General features: G+C 46.2%; 1 protein-coding gene across 2 annotated transcripts; it reads left to right on the plus strand.

The window, feature by feature from the left end:
* The first annotated feature begins 7,391 nt into the window (after nt 1-7,391).
* Pglyrp4 (peptidoglycan recognition protein 4) lies at nt 7,392-17,727 on the plus strand. Of its 2 annotated transcripts, none has more exons than XM_048357986.1 (8): nt 7,392-7,449; nt 8,350-8,457; nt 9,135-9,336; nt 10,641-10,759; nt 12,202-12,354; nt 14,290-14,488; nt 15,581-15,699; nt 16,660-17,727. In XM_048357986.1, exons 1-8 carry the CDS (start codon nt 7,401-7,403, stop codon nt 16,836-16,838), a joined length of 1,128 nt encoding a protein of 375 aa, XP_048213943.1. In that variant the 5' UTR covers nt 7,392-7,400; the 3' UTR covers nt 16,839-17,727. The 2 variants fall into 2 exon arrangements, with proteins under 2 accessions (XP_048213943.1, XP_048213944.1); XM_048357987.1 differs by having other exon boundaries at nt 8,350-8,442; nt 9,126-9,336.
* The last annotated feature ends 689 nt before the right edge of the window (nt 17,728-18,416 follow it).

Consider the following 18,416-nt stretch of genomic DNA (forward strand, 5'->3'; position numbering starts at 1 on the left):
AGAAGTCAGAGAGCTGTGGGCCAGAGTCTCACATGGAGGTTTTGAGCTCAAGAGTTTCTTCTTTTTTCTTTCTCTTAGAACACCAAAGATCCAGCTACAATCAACAAAATATTCCAGGAGCTGGATGAAAATGTAGATGGGATGGTCAGCTTTGAGGAATTCGTATCCCTGCTGGTCTCCGTGTTGCTGACTACTCATAAGAACATCCACAAGAAATAGAAAGCTCTCTGAGGGCCTATTCACCAGCAAGGTCCCCAAGAAGATGTTTTCTTCCTCTCACCAAAGCCCTCCCTTATCTGGGGGAGTGTTGAGTTAATAAATTCACCTGGGAAATGTTATTAATGGTGTGTGCTCGCTTTTCTTCCAATCTCTGACCATAGTCCCCTCTCATGTCTTATCCCTCCTGAAGTCGCACTTAGATCCCCTTAAAGTCCCTGCTCTGTTTCATCACCAAATAATTATGGAAAGTTCATTCATTCCTCCATTTATTCAACCTGTACATGTTCATTGGACACCTATGGTAGCCGGAGACCAGTGTCCCTGTGAAAACCCAGCATTCTGTTTCTTGTTGAACCCTACTTCCAGGCCCAAATCTTTAGTCTCCAGCTGTGTCAGGAACATGTTTTCTGTCTGGTTCTGACTATCTTTAAGGCTCAGCATCTGAAGAATATCCCTGCCTCTAAGCCTCTGTAAATCAGATTGCTTGCTTAACCACCACCTGTGTGTGGTTCTAGCTTTTATAAATCCTGCCCCATTGAAAGTCAGTGCCGCTCTTAGTCCTTGGGACAGTGCAGTTGCTGGCCAGCTAATAAAGGCTCCATTGTCACCTTTGGCCATGCCTCTGTGAATTTCTCCACTCAGAGGTTATTACATTTGGAGGCCCCAGCAAGATGATGCATCTGAATGGCATCGGGTCTTGGCCCCTGGGAAATTCTCTTGTAGGTGAATGCCTTGGCCCTCAGGCCACTGCCACTAAGAGATGTTCTCTAGCCCTGATGTTCCCCAAGCCTCCCTCAAGTGTCTGCTTGCAGAGCACCCACATAGACAAGAGTCATTTGGAAACCCTCTGGAGGTGAGTTTGAGCAGGCCTTCATCTGCTGAGACTCAGTGGAATGCTGGATGTAGTGTTCCTTCCTGAGTCTGAAGCTAGGATGGGCTGTCACCCATGTGCCTCCTGGGACTTCTTTGAGAAGTAATGTGTGCTGTGTGTGGCCCCTTGTCTGTCTTATCTGTCTTTTTGTGTTGTCTGACTACCAACATGGGTCAGAGAATCTGGCTTGCTGAGTGGGAGCTGAAGGATTGATTCCTGCCTTATTCCTTCAGGTCAAGCAAGACAATGTGTGCACATGAACAGGCTTAACCACATGCTTGTCCAAAGGCAGGTTATTCCAACCTGGGCCTGGCCAAGTACACCACCCTCAGTCCCCAGGGGACAATAGCCTCTCACCCCAGGTGGATCATTCCACTGTGGGGTTGGCCAAGGACATTGCCCTTGGCCACCAAGCTCCTTTTTCTTGTTAAACCCTATATAAGCCCACCCCCAAATTCAAAGCCTGTCACAATCTCCAGTCCTGTGGGAAGGTGTGTGCCCCTTGCTGTTCCTCAATAAACAGTCCTTGCCTGTTGTTGATAATGTGTGGCTTATTCCTTTTCCATTCTCCATTTTCCTAACAGGAGTGGCAGGCCCACCTGGGAAGAATTGGAGTCCTGGTAAGGGTGAGCTGGGGGCTCACTAGGCCCCGACTCAGCCTTTGGTTTTTGTCTTGTCCTGTTTTTAAACCTGGTAGCAGTTTTCAATGTGGATCATTGTTTTCCATGTTTTTGTTGTTCATTTGGACATCTTTGGGGGAATAAAAGTTCCAGCCTCTGGCTGGGCCCTGTCACAGGCCTGCTATGTCCCCCTCCCTGTGCGGCGGCAAGTGGTGGGGTACAGTCAGTTGCAGGCCCGGTTTGGTCCTCTAGCAATCTGGCTAAAGAGGTGGCTGTGGGCTTGGTTCAAACATTTGGCTGGTCCTGGCAGTGTAAAATAAAGTACTGTTGTTTAAAATTGCATGAAAGACAGGCCAGTTCAGTTTCAGGTGACCTCTCCCCTCCTCCCCCTCCCCTTCCTTCACTGAAGTTATCCAAAAGGTCAATTGGTATGTTAAAATGCCTCGCTAAACAAGCAGGCCCTGGACAAATCTTGGTTGGAAACAACCCAGATGCTCCTCTACAGATGAATGGATCTAAAAAATGTGGTATCTATACACAATGGAATACTACATAGCGATTAGAAATGATAAAATATTGGTATTCGCAGGGAAATGGTCAGAACTTGAACAAATAATGTTGAGCGAGACAAGCCTAGAACACAGAGAACAAAGGGGCATAGTCTCCTTGATATATGACTGTCAGGGTGGGGTGGGGGTGGGGGAACAGTAGAGACCAGTTCTGTGAAACAAAAAACTTCTTGTCAAATGGTATTTCCCACAGGTTTGGGTCAGCGACCTTACATTATGTAACTAAAACCAAACAACTACTAAACATAAAAAGGTCTAAAATAGACCTCTCAGTGGATTACAATAGCTCAAAAGCTATGTATGTATGATCATATGAGACAAGCATAAGCAAACTCTATTTTTGATGTTATATTTAAAGTTCTAGATGAATTTCCTTTGGTGTATGCCAAGTGGCTACTGTATATGTTTTTGGTACACTGGGTATTGTATATATGCCTACCTGATCTAGGGAAGGGAAAGAAAAATGTGGGTGTAAGATATCACAAAAAATGTACTCATTGCTCTATTATGTAACTGTACCCCTTTTGTACAACACCTTGTCAACAAAATTTAATTAATAAAAAAAAAGAGGTAGAGTACTAGCCTTGAGAAAAAAGAAGCCAGGGACAGTGCTGAGGCCCTGAGTTCAAGCCCCAGGACTGGCAAAAAAACAAAACAAATAAATAAATAATGGAGCTTAGGAGTCAACTTGGTATGTAATTAAGCTGGCTATGACATATAAATGGGGTCAGGAATGGTGCATGGATGCGGAACAGTTCTTTATGTCCAAATGAGGGTGGTTTAGCTTTGATGTCTGTTTCCCAATTGTGAGGGCTTTATTGGGTGCAGAGATTGGAGGGTGCCTACCTTGACCATATGCCCCTTCAGACTGAAGATGTAAAACCTTCATATCAGTGATCTGATAGGGACATAAAAACCAGTAGGGAAATGTGAGAACCCAGTTTTCCATTTCTTGTTGACCCCCACTTCCAGTCTAGCTTCCAGCTGTGCCAGCAGAATGCTGCCTGTCTGGTTTGGAATCATCTTTAATGTCCAGCAGCTGAAAACTACCCCTGCCCCTAAGCTTCTGTAAATCAACTTGCTTGCTTGTGAAACCGCCACCTGTGTGTGGTGCTGGCTTTGACAAACCCTGCCCCATTGGAAGTCAGTGCTGCTGCTGGTCTTAGTTTGGGGACATGATAGGCCAGGATAGGGCAGTCACTGGCCAGCCAATAAAGACTCCTTTGTCACCTGTGACTGTGCCTCCATGGATGTCTGGACTCCAGGGTTATCCCAGCCCTAGGAGGTACTTTTCCAAGTATGCATTCTATTGGGAAATAAACGAATGCACACACAAGTAAGAATGCAGCATATGCTACATGGGTAGGTAATGATGAGTGAAGAACCGAAAACTGAAGTGGAGGAGTTGGGTTGTGGTGGAAGCGGAAGGAGCGGGATGTTGATTTGGATGATGATGGGGTGGTGAGCATATGCATTTGGGCAGGAGTCAGAAAGAAATGAAAGGGAGCAGCTTGCAGATGGTCTGGTGGTTTCTGAGAGATGCACCAAGGCCTTGAGAGGGGGTCATGAACTCTACTTCCATATTTGTTCTTTTTTTAAACGCCCATATTTTTATGGTTAATTGGAGATTATTTGGAGACTCGTGGACTCTTTGAACTGTGATGCTCAGATCTCAGCCTCATGAAGAGCTAATATTACAATCAGGACCACCAGCGTCCTACTACCTTTTACCATTATTTTAGAGTGTATTTTTCCTACTTACAAAAAACATTTACTGCAAAACAGCATGCTGTGTTTTACCTAAGGCAGCAGCCTCATACTTCTGTTTATGTGTTCTGATTGCATTGAGAGATCACATGGAGTGATTGACCTCTATTGTCCAGCTTCATGTAGTCATACTCTCACAGTTGAACAAGTTGTCTTGTCCCTGTTAGGCAACGCTTAAACGGTAGCCATGATGTTGCTTGTAAAATTCCAATAAAGTAGGAAGGGATGGGTGGATTATGGTTCAAGGCCCACGCAGGACAAAGAGTCTGAGATCATAGCTGAAAAATAAACTAAAGCTAAATTGTGTGTGTGTGTGTGTGTGTGTGTGTGTGTGTGTGTGTGTATAAACTGAAGTGATTGAGCACTTTCCTAGCAAGCAAGAGTTCAAACTCCAGTAGGACCAACACAAATCCCCAACAAAACCCAAATCAAAACCAGGAAATGGAACAGCACCGTATTTTCTTACGGTGACATTCCCCTTTCATTAAGAGGACAAACGTGCTTTGGAAGCTTTTTCTCTGGTTAGAAATGATCCTAATGCCTGACAAAATGACACGTTGAATTGAAATTCCTTTATACTACTACTTAAAGATGATGATGATGGGTAACAGTAAAAATAATAAGCAGAAATACTTCTAGTTACTTTGCAAAGGTATATCCCCTTCTCCCCATTGCCAAAGCATCCTAGTGACCTAGGGTTGCATTTCTCTATCAAAAGAAGAACAGAATGTACAGTAAGAAAGTGTTCAGAGAGGATAAGGACAAGGTAGAGGGGAAAGAGAGGTCAAGGTCAAGAAGGAAAGGGAAGAGGGGCAAGGGAGAGGAGGGAGAAAGGAACAGATTGAGGTGGTACTGCCCCAGGCTGCTCTCTTGTGCCTGCCTGTGCACCTAGCCTTTTTTTTTTTTCTTACCTCAGGTCTCAGAAACACATGCCTTCCCTCACCATAAGATCTACATGCCACAATTGTGGGTATGTGGGCACTAATGGGAGAACCAACAGTGGAAAGGGAAAACCTGCCAGGGGCCAGGTTTCTCTATGTTTTGTGTGGTTCTTTCAGGAGATAGAGTTAGAGTGAGGGAGGGGTCCAGTAGGGGTCATAGGTTGGAGGAACTGGGTTGGGTAAACAGGCAATAGGACTGAAGCAAGCAGCTTTTTCAGTGTTGTCACCTTAGTAATTGTAATGTCAAAATCTATGACCTAGGGCTTTCTAAAATAGAGATTCTAAGCAACTGTTGGGAAGGGGCAGTGCCCTGGATTGGGTTCTGGAATTTACTTCAGAGCAGGAAGTGCATCAGGGATGTGTAAAATTGCCTTACTGGGCTGGTGAAAGCTTTTTTTTTTTTTTTTGCCAGTCTTGGGCCTTGGACTCAGGGCCTGAGCACTGTCCATGGCTTCTTTTTGCTCAAGGCTAGCACTCTGTTACTTGAGTCACAGCGCCACTTCTGGCCATTTTCTGTATATGTGGTGCTGGGGAATCGAACCCAGGGCTTCAAGTATACGAGGCAAGCACTCTTGCCACTAGGCCATATCCCCAGCTGGTGAAAGCTTCTTTTCCCAGGAAGGTCTTGGCAAACAGCACAAAATGGACAATACCTTATTTGTGCCAAAGGGGCTGTGGGTTTTGCTTTGCTTAATTGAGATGGAGCTTTGGCTAGTTTGGGATTCTGACCAAGTTTGCACTTTCTACCAAGTGGTAGCAGAGGCTCCATTTAACTTTCACCTGGGCTATTGTGATGGTCTCCTAGTGTGTCTGTTGTTTTGACCCCCAATTCAGGCCACAAACCTCAGGAAGAGCGATTTTACAAAGCACAAACATCACCATTTCTCTACCCAAAGCCCCTTCATTCTGTGTATTGTTCATTCCACAAGTGGTGAGTTTCTTAGCTGAGCATCTGTCCTGTTACCTGTAGTTGTAGGTGTTATCTCTCTTTTTCCAACCCCACTGCTCCTCATTCTCCCTTATTTTTTTTGTCTGACACTTTCAGGCCTTTGCACATGTAGTATCCTCTCTCAAAGCACTTTTATGTTTTAATTCTGATGTCTCTAGCTCCCAGCCTCAGTGCTACTTGGGAGCTCACCCCTCCAGGGAGATAGGGGTGAGGGGACATTCCTACCTCCTCCTCCCTTCTCCCTCCACACTTCCCTGGCCTTTCATTTTCCATATTACAATGGCTTGAGGAGCAGCTCTCTTGTCTCTTCTCCAGACTCCCATCAGTAGGAAGGTCCTTGATGTTAGCTTAGTGACACCATCTCTGGGCCCCATAGGCATCTTGGGATGACAGGGCTTATTGAGTGCTGAACAGGAGGAAGGAGTTCAGGAAGGATTGGGCAATGGTGTTCTTTCCCAGGGAGGAGGAACTGATAGGTTTACTCACAGGGCGGGTTCCCAGGTTCTCTCAGCCCGAGTCTGGTTTCAGCTGAATTCTTTTCAGAGCTGTGGACAGAGCTTCAGACCTCTGTCTTCCTTTCTCACCTTCATCTTTTGTTGGGAATCAGAGGTTGTCTTCTCTTTTCTGAGAAGCCAGAGTTTAGTGCTCCATCCTTGGAAGCAATTGCCACCTGAGCACCAGGGAGAGGAGGAGCCGCCGCTGGAGGAGGGGCAGGAACTAGAGGCCAAGGCTGAAGGGAAGGACCTTGCCAGCCAATGAGGGGTGAGCAGACTGCGCCTTGAGCTGCTGGACTGGGACAGTGCAGCTTCTCAGGTATTTCTGTTAGAGTGTGTTTCTTTTTCAAAAGCTTCTGCCTAGGAAGTGGTGCTGTGGCTCAAGAGGTAGAGCCCTTCTGTGGAGCTGAAGAGCTCAGGGACAGGGCCGAGGCCCATAGTTCAAGCTCCAGGACAGACTCCCCTCTCCCCCACTCCCAACCTCTCCCCCACACCCCCCAAAAAAAGCTTCTGCCTAAAGAAAGGACTTTACCCCACCAGATGGCGCCTTAAGATCAGATTTCCTTTGTCTTAACAGTGAAATCTCCCTTTCTTCCCAGTCTGTCCTCTTCTTCCATCCTCAACAGGAAAGGAGTTCTCTGCATTAGATCCATTTATGTGAATTTGGAATTTTGTCTGGATTATTCTTGCATCTCACTTCCTTCATCTATAGAAATGGGGATAAAGCCCTGCATTGTGAAATAGTGTGAGGATTAAGAAGCCTGTGCCTGCTGTGATCAGGGAAAACACAGAAGCTGGAGCCAAGTGCTGAGCCTCAGGAGGCTCACTGTGTAGAAACAGGCAGGGCCTCATGCAGTCCAGGGCAGAGTGAGAAAACTTAAGTGTTCACTCCTAGTCCTCTTCTCAGAACCACTGCCAGACCAGGGCGGTGACCACGTTCTCCCCATAGGTATCTTGAGACCACACGAAGATGCTGCCTTGGCTTTTAGTCTTCTCTGCTTTGGTGTTCCCAGCCTGGGGTAAGTTTTCCTTCTCTGGACCAAAGAAAATCCTAAAGTCTTGTAATGGAAAAAAAAGTAAGTACTTGCTCTTCTCTGATATGAAAGAATAGCTTTAGGTTTAGAGATCAAGATTCTGAATCTATTGACCTCACTGTGATTCCTTGCCCTGCCTCTAGTAATGGTTTGAAGTATGCAATTAGCTCCTTAAATCTTGATTTTCCCACCTGAAATTTGATATCAAGTTCCCAACTTCTTAAATGTACTGTGATGATAAAGCCAGAGGGGGCATGTGAAGAATTTAGCACACAGACAACAAAAGCAAATAGATGGGAATGATGATTATAGTTGTGTTACAATTATGTCATTTGGACTCTAACCTGATTTGACTTTATTCCTATCCATGAAAGCAAGTTCCTTGGGGGTAAGGATGTGAATAAGTATCCATGATCATCCTCCCATGATCCTTTACAAAGCAGGTGCTTCCAGGCCCACCAGGAACTGGCCTGATTCCTCACAGCTAACTCCAATGGCTTCTCCATGGTTTCTTTCCACTACATTAAAACTTTACACAGAAGAACATTTTGTGAGGTTCCCGAATACATTTCCATTTTATTTTGAAAATTGTGTATATAGATGTAGGTCATGAGAATAGGTTAATATTTCTGAGTCCTTCTTTCCCTTAATAATTAGTTATCATTTTAGGGGAGTATCTAGAATAGCACTAGAGAAAGGCATATCACCTTCTGAGAGGTGGTTCCCTGGTCAGCCTAGAGGAGGCTTCTTGGAGGGGCTTGGAGAGTTGGGTACACATAGGGGCAATGGAGTGGGAGGGGCTGTTTCTGGCCAGAGCCTGTGCCACTGTGACACCTGGCACTATGCTTGCTGAAGAACCACATAAAGTGAAACATTCTTTTTCAGGTGTTTCTTCCTTGGACAAAACACAAGCTAAACAGGTGTCAGAGGGGCTGCAGCACCTGTTTGGCAACATCTCTCAGCTCATTGAAAAGAGCAAACTAAGTCTTGATGGTGAGGAGGCTTGGGGAACTGCCTGGGGTTTCTGAGGCAGCCATAAATATTCCTTAGGTCTGCACAGTTGCACGTGACTGGGGTGAGGGGATCTGGGTTGGACTGGAGAGGGAATCCCTGGCCAGACACTTGCACTGATTGCTCTAGGTCTTTGGAGTGTAGGGCAGATGCTAGAAGAGATAGAAGCCTAAGAAGGGGGAGAAATAGCCCTTGTGGCCTGAAGATGGAGACCTAAGCCGTGAGCTCAGGGAATCGAGATCGATGAGAAGATACAGCCTCACACGGTGGGAGTCTCAGGTTGAAGAGATCAGATACCCAGAGGGATGAGTGCACAATGATATGAGGAGGGCTCTGGCAGGGAGAATGGGTGAGGTGAAGAAGCTCCCTGGAGTATGAGGCCTGGGGCAGAATGGAAGGAGCTGGACAGTGGGATCTGTCTATGGTGGAGGACATCCTGGAAGAAAGAGCAAAGCTTCTAGGCCCCCAGTGGGTGCAGACTCTGCTTTGGGGATGCAATGCGCACGTGGAAGTGTGCAGGGAGGGTGCGTTTACCTGTTGAGGCCTCCTTCTACCACCAGGGGGCAGAGGTAGCCTAGAGCAGTACAGGCAGCCAGTCCTGGAGCAGGCACAAAATGGGATGTGCTTTGTGATGGGCCATGGCTCTCCTTCTCCCCCAGATGTCTTCACCATAGTCTCTCGCAAGGAGTGGGGGGCAGAAGCTGTTAGCTGCAGCTCTCGGCTGACCAGGCCAGTGGAGGTCCTTGTCACACACCACATCTTTGGATCGGAGTGCCATAACCAGGCTGCCTGTAGCCAGAAGCTGCGGGAACTGCAGGCCTACCATGTCCACAACAATAGCGCATGCGATGTGGCCTACAAGTAAGAGTCCAGAAGCTGGGCCTGGGTTTTGAGGTGGGTGGTCAAAGCTGTCCTCCAAGGGTTCTTCTCCTGTCTCTCCTCATGTTTTCCTCATTTTTCTGGGTCATGGCTCTTGCAGACTTTATAATAAATAAAATTCGAAAACTTGTATGAAATTTCAAGTCCATTGGAACTTTTCTGTGTGGGCTCTGATCTTGAAGGAGATCGTCCAAAGGGAAGCATGGAATAATAATTAAATAATTCCAAGATCCCTACCTCCTCCAATTTTGCTTTAGCCAGCACATTGTCATAGATGACTTCCGTGTATCTGACAGCTTCTGCTCCCTGAAAGTTCTGCATTTGGTATGGTGGATATTGCCATCTTCCCCAGGGAAGTTGGTAGCTCCTAAAAGTCACCCAGCTGTGGAGTCGCGAAGCCTAGACTGGCTTCAAGCTGCCTCTTTGTTCATGGCAGACTCCACTCAACTGCACCATGTATGTGGGTTTCTACATTGAAGGGGCAGTTGTCCAACCTGTGGCCCCAGTGGCTAGTCCAGGAGACCCACCTATGAATTCTATTAGCAGTGGATAGTTCCTCAGCATGGTGACAGCTTCCTGACTCAAGTACCCATCACATGTCTGCTTTCTCACTTTGGGCCTTTCCCCAGTGGTTGATGGGGAATAGGAGTTAATATGCTCTGGAGGACAAGAGTCAATGGGTAACTTTCTCAGTCCCAGCCCTTTGAAGGATTGTTCTAAAGTGCATGTCCAATTTGTCAGATGGATGTGGTATGTGTGGCAGCTGTGGCTCAGCTCCATGTAGCCACTGTGAAGCCAGTGGCCTGGGCTTCCACTCCTTCCTCACTCTCTCTCCTTGCTCCCCCACCCTGGCTCCTGGGATCATTTCTCCAAATGCAGCCATGGCGTGTGTCAGGTACCGGGGCTATGCAAGACAGTTCATGGCAGGAAGATGTCAAATGAGCAGCCTGAGTGGAGCCTGCAGGGGTGGCAGGTACTTTGGAGGAGAGAGAGGAGCCATGTTTAAGGACATATGGAGGCTCAAGAGACTCCAGCATTTTGGAAGTGTCTCCTTCAAGTACAAAGGACGATCTCTAGCCAACTGTGTTGTCTGAGCAAGGGAGGGAGCATAGGACTGTGTCCTTTTAGATGCTAAAGACTAGCATGAATGACTTGGTCTTTCCACTCATGCAACTACCTTTTAGTGAGCATGGCTAGAGCCCTTCTCTTTTGGGATTGGGAAAGTGTTTTCCTTTCTGAGATGTGTGACAGTGCCAGTCTTGAATCCATATTTCCTTGCTGCACAGCTTTCTGGTTGGGAATGATGGCAGGGTGTATGAAGGTGTTGGCTGGAACATTCAAGGCTTGCACACCCAAGGCTACAACAATATCTCCCTGGGCATCGCCTTCTTTGGCAGCAAGGAAGGTAAGGGTCAACCTGGCCCAAAAGTTTTTTTTTTCCCTTTCTGTTTTATCACAGTGCTCTGCTGCCGTCTCAGGTGTCTCTGATGGCCCATCCTTTCTTGCAATTCTCTTCTTCTCCTTGACTTCCATGATATGGTGCTGTAACGGTCCTTCTGTAACTGCTGCGGCTTTTTTCTCTGTCTCTGCAGCAGCAACTCTTCCTCCAGCTACCTCATTGGCAGAGATGCCCAGTATCTTCTCTCCGCAAGCGGGCTCTCCTGGCCTCCAGTTGGGAAGATCTGGGTATCCTTTCTCACCTCTGTGTGAGTCACTGTCCTATCTTCCTCTCCAACACATACAACATGGTATCTGTAGGTTGTGTCTCCAGCTGCCTGCTAGTACTCACTTCCTTTCATCTTACACTCTTCACTTTTCTATACATAAAACCAATCTTGGACTGTCTTCTGGTTGGTTGCTGCAAGCCCTTTTCACCTGTGTGCTAATATGTGATCTTCAGTTCGAGTCCTTACACTGTCCATCCCCTTACCATTAACAAAGATCATGTAGACCTTGTTCTTTGTTTTCCTTCCCACTGCCCTTGGAGACAGTCTAGGTAGACTTCATGATTCCTACTCCCACAGGGTGTAATCCTGTGTTTCAGAGGAGAAAGTTACCCAAAGTGATGCATGAGCAAGGAAAAGAACCAGAACACGAGCCTGGGCCTTCTTTATTCAACTTCAGGTGGTTTCAGTCCTGCCAGAAGATTATTGGTGTTCAGCGTGCCAATGAATAATTAATTAACTTATATATCTATACATTAACATATTGCTCTATTACTTTATAAATGAATTTATTAACAATTTAATAAATTAATTTATTTATAAGTTAATAATATTTTTTTACACAGGGTCTGGGTATGTGGCCCAGGCTAGCCTTGAATTTATGATCTTCCCGACTTAGCCTCCTGAGTACTGGGATTGTAGGTATGAAACACCAGGTCTGCCTATTTATAGATTCAAGAAAGACTACTTGTTGCTAGTTCTTGGCTTGGGGTTTTGGCTGTATTAGTTTTCAGAGCCTCAAGTGCTTCTTTATGAATACCAGCATCTGCTGAGAGGTCTGTGTTGAGATGAAGTGGGTCATTACAGGGAAAGGGCCTGGCCCATGCCTGGGAAGGTCTTTGTGGATGGCAGGTGCTAGCCTGAGCAACTAAGCACTGCTTCTGAGCTCTCAGAGAGCTTGGGAGGGGAAATGGATAAGTGAAGTACTGGCAGGTTGCTGGAAAAGGACTTTGCCAAGAGTCCCTGAATGCTGTATCAGCAGGTCCTTGTCTCTCATTTCTCCAACCTGAAGGAGGAGCCTGCTCCTCCATTTCCTCCAAGAGCTATGCAGGGGCAAACAAAATCATTCTTCCTCCAGCTCTGTAGGCCACATGGAGATTTCCCATGAACTGCTCTTTTCCAGGACACAGTCCCAGCCCTGCTGCCCTGTCAGCCATGAAGGGCCTCATCTCCTATGCTGTCCAGAAGGGCTACTTGTCATCTGGGTACATCCAACCACTTCTTGTGAAAGGCGAGAACTGTCTGGCCCCTCCCCTGAAGGAGAATCTGAAGAAAGGTGAGATGGTTGGCCTTGGGTGGGGCGTGGGTGGGGGTGGGGGGGCTCCTTACAGCCCCAGGGTCAGGTGACTGACAGGTCATTTGACTCTGATAGAACTTGAGAGGGACTCCCCAGACCACCTTTTCACCCCTCAGATTCTTAGAGTGATAGAACCTTAGCATTATGCCTGGTGTCATATATATGCACTAATTTCATTCAAGGAGCATTTAGCAGACTCCGAGGAGACATTAAGGGACAAAATGCAAAAATCTCTGAGCTCATGAAGTTTCAGTCTAGAGAAAGACAACAAATAAATACATAGGGAAAATGCTTGGTATGTTACATGGTAAAATGTACTAGAGAGGAAAAAGGCATAGGAATCTATTTATATAAATTCCTCTACATATGTATTTATACAGTCATATGCTTAAACACACATTTCTGAATACAGTAAGTCAAATAGCACTAAGACTCAAGTGCTGAGGAAAACTTAAAATTACCACCTAATACTTTAAAAGAAGAACCTAAATTATTTCAGGCAATAAGGTTAATGCCATTTTGGGTTTACAAAAACAGCAATATCACCTGGCACTGGTAGTTCATGCCTGTAATCCTAGCTACTCAGCTAAGCTCTGAGGACCACGCACAGTTCAAAGCCAGCCTGGGAAGGAAAGTCCATGAGATTCTTATCCCCAATTAACTACCAAAAAAAAAAAAAAAGCTGGAAGTGGAGCTGTGGCTCAAGTGGTAGAGCACTAGTCGTAAGCATAAAAGCTCAGGGGGGCTGGGGATATGGCCTAGTGGCAAGAGTGCCTGCCTCATATACATGAGGCCCTGGGTTCAATTCCCCAGCACCACATATACAGAAAATGGCCAGAAGTGGCGCCGTGGCTCAAGTGGCAGAGTGCTAGCCTTGAGCAAAAAAAAGAAGCCAGGGACAGTGCTCAGGCCCTGAGTCCAAGCCCCAGGACTGGCCAAAAAAAAAAAAAAAAAAAGCTCAGGGACAGTGTCCAGGCACTGAGTTCAAGCCCTAGGACTGGGGTACTTGTGCGCGCGCACACACACACACACACACACACACACACACACACACACACACAGACAGCAGCAGCAGCAGCAGCAGCAGCAGCAGCAGCAGCCACAACATGAAAAGCAACAAAGCTGAATGGAAAGCAGGGTGAGTGAATGCTGGCATAATGTTCATTGTACATATATAAAAATGAGACTTGAAGTAACTTGAGGTAGTCAGTGGGGTTGGCAGAGATGGATATATTAAACTGATCTATTGAATTAAAATCCTTCAGCACAACTGAAGATAAGGACAATCAAAAACAAAAACAAGGGCTGGGAATATAACCTAGTGGCAAGAGTGCTTGACTCGTATACATGAAGCCCTGGGTTCGATTCCCCAGCACCACATATATAGAAAATGGCCAGAAGTGGCGCTGTGGCTCAAGTGGCAGAGTGCTAGACTTGAGCAAAAAGAAGCCAGGGACAGTGCTCAGGCCCTGAGTCCAAGGCCCAGGACTGGCAAAAAAAAAAAAAAAAAAAAAAAAAAAACAACACACACACACACACACACACACACACAAAACAACAAAAACAAGAAAAGCTAATAAGCACGACTGGCCTTTTCTTGGGCATAATGAAGTCTAAGCTATGGTTATCATTATGAATCCTTGAGTTCATTTGAACTCTTCATTCAGCCTGGTGCCTTCTGTCAATATGAATGGTTACTTCATATTGGCAGATTACATGGGTGTCTTTCAGAACAAAGCACCCACATAGTGCTGCTGGAACAGTTTGCTCCTGAGTTTGCCCACAATCAGGGTTGGGTGGAAGGCCCCAGCATGGCTGGGATGTCTCAGCCTCCCAAGGATTACACTGGTCTTCAGTCATCAGGGGATTGACATGGGCCAGCAAACCCCTCCATGTTTTCTTCTCCTATAACAGCTTGCCCTAACATTGTCCCACGGTCTGCCTGGGGGGCTAGGAAGGCCCACTGCCCCAGCTTGACCCTGCCTGCTAGGTACGTCATCATCCTCCACACCGGTGGGAGAACCTGCAGCATGTATGATGAGTGTCGCCTGCTGGTCCGAGATCTCCAGTCCTACTTCTTGGACACGCTCAGTGCATGTGACATTGGGTATAAGTAAGTAGACCTGAGGATGGGAGACTTCTCTTGGAGGAAGATACTAATCCTCTGACAGGAAGGGGAAAGGGAGCTCAGAACCACTGAGGACTCATGGTCTGACAGGCAATGGAGGTACCACCACATTGATTTCCTACCCAACCTGGGATGGTCTTATGGAGGTAGTTGAGAATAGTTACCTCTAAACATGTGCTGCTTTAAACATAGTATATGACATGATGTATGCCAAAGATGCTGAAAAGCTATTAGAGGAATCCATATGCCTGGAGGACCAGGGAACCTAAAGAGATCACCCAGGGTTACCCCTTTTCTGTGCCTTTAGTCAGGCCATGCCTTTCCTCCCGTGATTCAAGGGTCAGGCCTTCAGCACTGTGGCATCTTCTCCTTCATCAGTGTGCCTCTAGAGACTGTGAATCATCATGGGGAGAGTCTTTCTTGTCTGAAGGAGGGCCTAGCTGAGGCCCTTCAATTTCTGTAGTGCCAAGAACTGTGATTCTTTCATAAATAATGTGTTGCTTTTGACCTTATTGAGAGAGGAATTTTTTTTCCTTCCTTTCCTCCCTAGTAAGGGTAGTTTAGATGTGTCTCTAAATTCTGGTACAGATAGTTTTCTGGTTAAGAGTACTGCTTAAAAAAGCTAAATAACTTAATAACCAGGTATGTTGATTCATATTTATATTTCTAACTACTCCAGAGGCAGTGATAGTGAGGATTTAAGGTCAGCTGGGGTACAAAAAATAGTGAGACCTCCATCTCAATCAGTAAATAAACAGAAATTTAGTGGATTATGCCTTTCATCCCAGCTGTGCAGGAAGCATAAATGGTCCAAATTAAGCAATGTACAAATGTAAGACCTTATTAGAAAAATAACAAAAGCAGAAAAGGCTAGGGGTGCAGCTCTGCAAACAAACACAAGGCTCTGGGTTCAAATCCCAGTGACCCCCAAATAAACAAGCAAACAAATGAAATCATTGGTAGTCTACACACCATGTCGGACAAGTGAAGAAGACACAGGTGAAGAATGCAGGCAAGACACAGTCCTGGAGTTTCTCTCTTTCATGATGATCTCCATCTCCCCTTGTGGTCCTCTAGCTTTGCTGTGGGTCAGGATGGCGGTATATACGAAGGGGTAGGCTGGAACGTTCAAGGCTCTCGCGTTGCTGGCTACAATGACATTGCTTTGTCCATCACCTTCATGGGAACCTTTTCAGGTAGGTGGAAGCTTTGGATAGTGGTGGACATTGTGTGGTATTTGAGGGAGACCGACTGATATAGGTGACAAAGACATCAGACACAGATTTCATTTGAATGATGCTGGAGAATCATGTGGCCTATAATTAAATGACATATAATGAAGCTGAATGAATGTGACCAGAGGTGATCCCTACACACAAGACTTACCCTCACTTTACCTCTTTTGCACTAAGTTAAATGTCACTGTCTTCCAATACCCAAGGGACATATGAAACAAGGGGAAAAAAGACCTCTGCATAGTTTTAGCTCATCTTGGTGAGCAGGTGGTTACCATGGCGACAACAGGGGTCCATGCTGCCTTATACACCAAAGCCCCAATGAGCTGTGACTGCAATGAAATGGTGTACTATATGGAGGATTTTCATGGCTCAGAGCTCTTGGCTACAGTGTATTGACAATCAAGGTTTCCTTTGATGAATCTCTTGAAAAGGGGAGGCTGTGTCAGAGGCTGGTTCAGGCTGATGCTAAAATGGGCATTGGGTGGAAGAAGGGGCACTGAACAGAGGCAGAGGCCTGGGTAAGGGTAGGGGTGACCCAGGATGGGGTGTATGAAGTATATCTGTTGCCAAAACAAGGTTTCCTAACTTCCTATGCTATTGACAGGTCAGATGATTATTTGTTGTGGGGCTGTCTGTGCCTTATAGGATGTTTAGCAGGGCCTCTGGCTTCTTCTAATTCAATGATAATAGTATCATCAGTTTTGGTAATAAAAAAATAGCTCCAGATATTGCAAAATGTCATCCAGAGTGTGGGGGCCCTAAACTTTCCCAGTACAGAACCACCAGGATAACCTTTCATAGTGGAGAAAGGCATTATACATGCACAGAACTTTATGACTCCAGGCTTAACCCATGTAACTCAGGAGGACACTGAAAAGTCCTTACCTAGATGATCACTGGGCTGGCTGTGTTTTTCAGGTACCCCTCCCAATGCCACAGCACTGAAGGCAGCCCAGGACCTGATCCAGTGTGCTGTTGACAAGGGCTCCCTAGCCTCCAACTACCTGCTGATGGGCCACAGCGATGTTGTCAACACTCTGTCCCCGGGGAAGGCTTTGTATGATATCATCAAGACGTGGCCTCACTTCAAACACTGAGGGAGCCCCAGCTTCCTCTGGGTCTCTGTCTCATCTCCCACCCTGATTCAACATGTGTCTTGCTCCCTGGTCAACCTCCATTTGTCCCCTTTTTGCTTGGTTGGGATGACCAGATCGTCCCCTGATGACATCTTCCATTGTCCCTCAGCTTGGGCACCCACAGCCTCAGTGTCTGGGCCTAATGTACTATCTACTTCCTCTCTTTCGGTCCCCACCTGCTCAGCCAGGTGAGATGATGCGTGGTACCTGTCACATTACTCTTTCCCTTGGCACCTGTTCCTCTGCCTAGTTTGCCTTCTCCTGTGGTCTCCCTGGCAGTTCCCAGCCTTCTTCTATCACCCATTCCAGGGTGCCAAGCCCTCATTTCCACTATGTATCAACTTGTACAGATTTGGATGCAGGCCTTATTAAAGATGCTGCAGGTGCTGAAGAAATGGAAGAATAGATGAAAAAGTGGATGCTACTACCTGCTCACCGGGCCAGATTACTCCACCATCTCTCTCTGGGAGATTTTCCTAGACAGTTCTTCATTCCACCAGCATTCTGTCCATCCCGATTATCCCTCCCAGAGTCCCAGGCCTGACTTGGGTGGCTTGTCTCTACTGGGTCCTGTATCCCTAGAGCCTTGTGCCATTGCCTCCTCCACACCCCCCAATATCCTGAGGGCTGGGCCCATGCAGCCGCCTAGAGCCAGGACAAGGCTATGTCCACAGAAGCTGCCCAGTGCCTGCTGCCCACTTGTGCCTGGCTGGGCCAAGCTGGGCAGAGAGTGGACACAGAGCCTGACACTCTGTAGCTCTCCCTGCCCCAGATCTTCATCCCATCTGTTGAAAGCACACAAAGAGTGGCTCATTTTCTCTGGGATTTTGGTATGCAAGAAAGAAGAGGAAAACAGGAAGGATGAACAAAAGGAATAAATATGTTATTTGTACAGTTAATTCTTTGTACTGCTAATATTTTCTTTTTTTAGTGTTTTCTGTAACTTTCATTATAACAGAAATAAATTTAAGAGCTCATATTTGTGTGTGTGTGTGTGTGTGTGTGTGTGTGTGTGTGTGTGTGTGTGTGTGCATTGCTGGAGATTAAAACCAGGACCTTGTACTTGCTGGACAAATATTCTACTAGTTGAGTTATACCCTCAATTTTTAAATTTTAGTTTTGAGTCCTGTTAACTTTGTCAAAGTTTGTCTTGAACTCATATCATCTCGTAGCTGGGATTATAGATGTGAATCACCTTACCTGACTTAATATTATCTGCTCCCCTCCCCCTCCCCTTCTCTCTCTCTTCTCCTTCTCTCTCCTCTCAACTCCCCTCTTCTTAACTCCCTCCTCTCTTTTCATCCTCAGGTCAAGCGGAAGGGGTAGACAAATGGAAAGGGGAATGGTGGACAAGTGCAGTCATAATATTATATATATATATTATACATATATATGAAAAAGGAACTAGGTAAATTGAGGGGATTGGCCTTACATAGTTTATTCAAAGCTGAATGCTTATTGTCATGATTTTTATTGGGAAATCAAATGACACATTAGGTATAATTTTTACCTGTGGGAAGAGTGCTTTGTGTGCTTCTT

This window comes from Perognathus longimembris, chromosome 11 (assembly GCF_023159225.1).
Source record: "Perognathus longimembris pacificus isolate PPM17 chromosome 11, ASM2315922v1, whole genome shotgun sequence".
NCBI classification, from domain to species: Eukaryota; Metazoa; Chordata; class Mammalia; order Rodentia; family Heteromyidae; genus Perognathus; species Perognathus longimembris.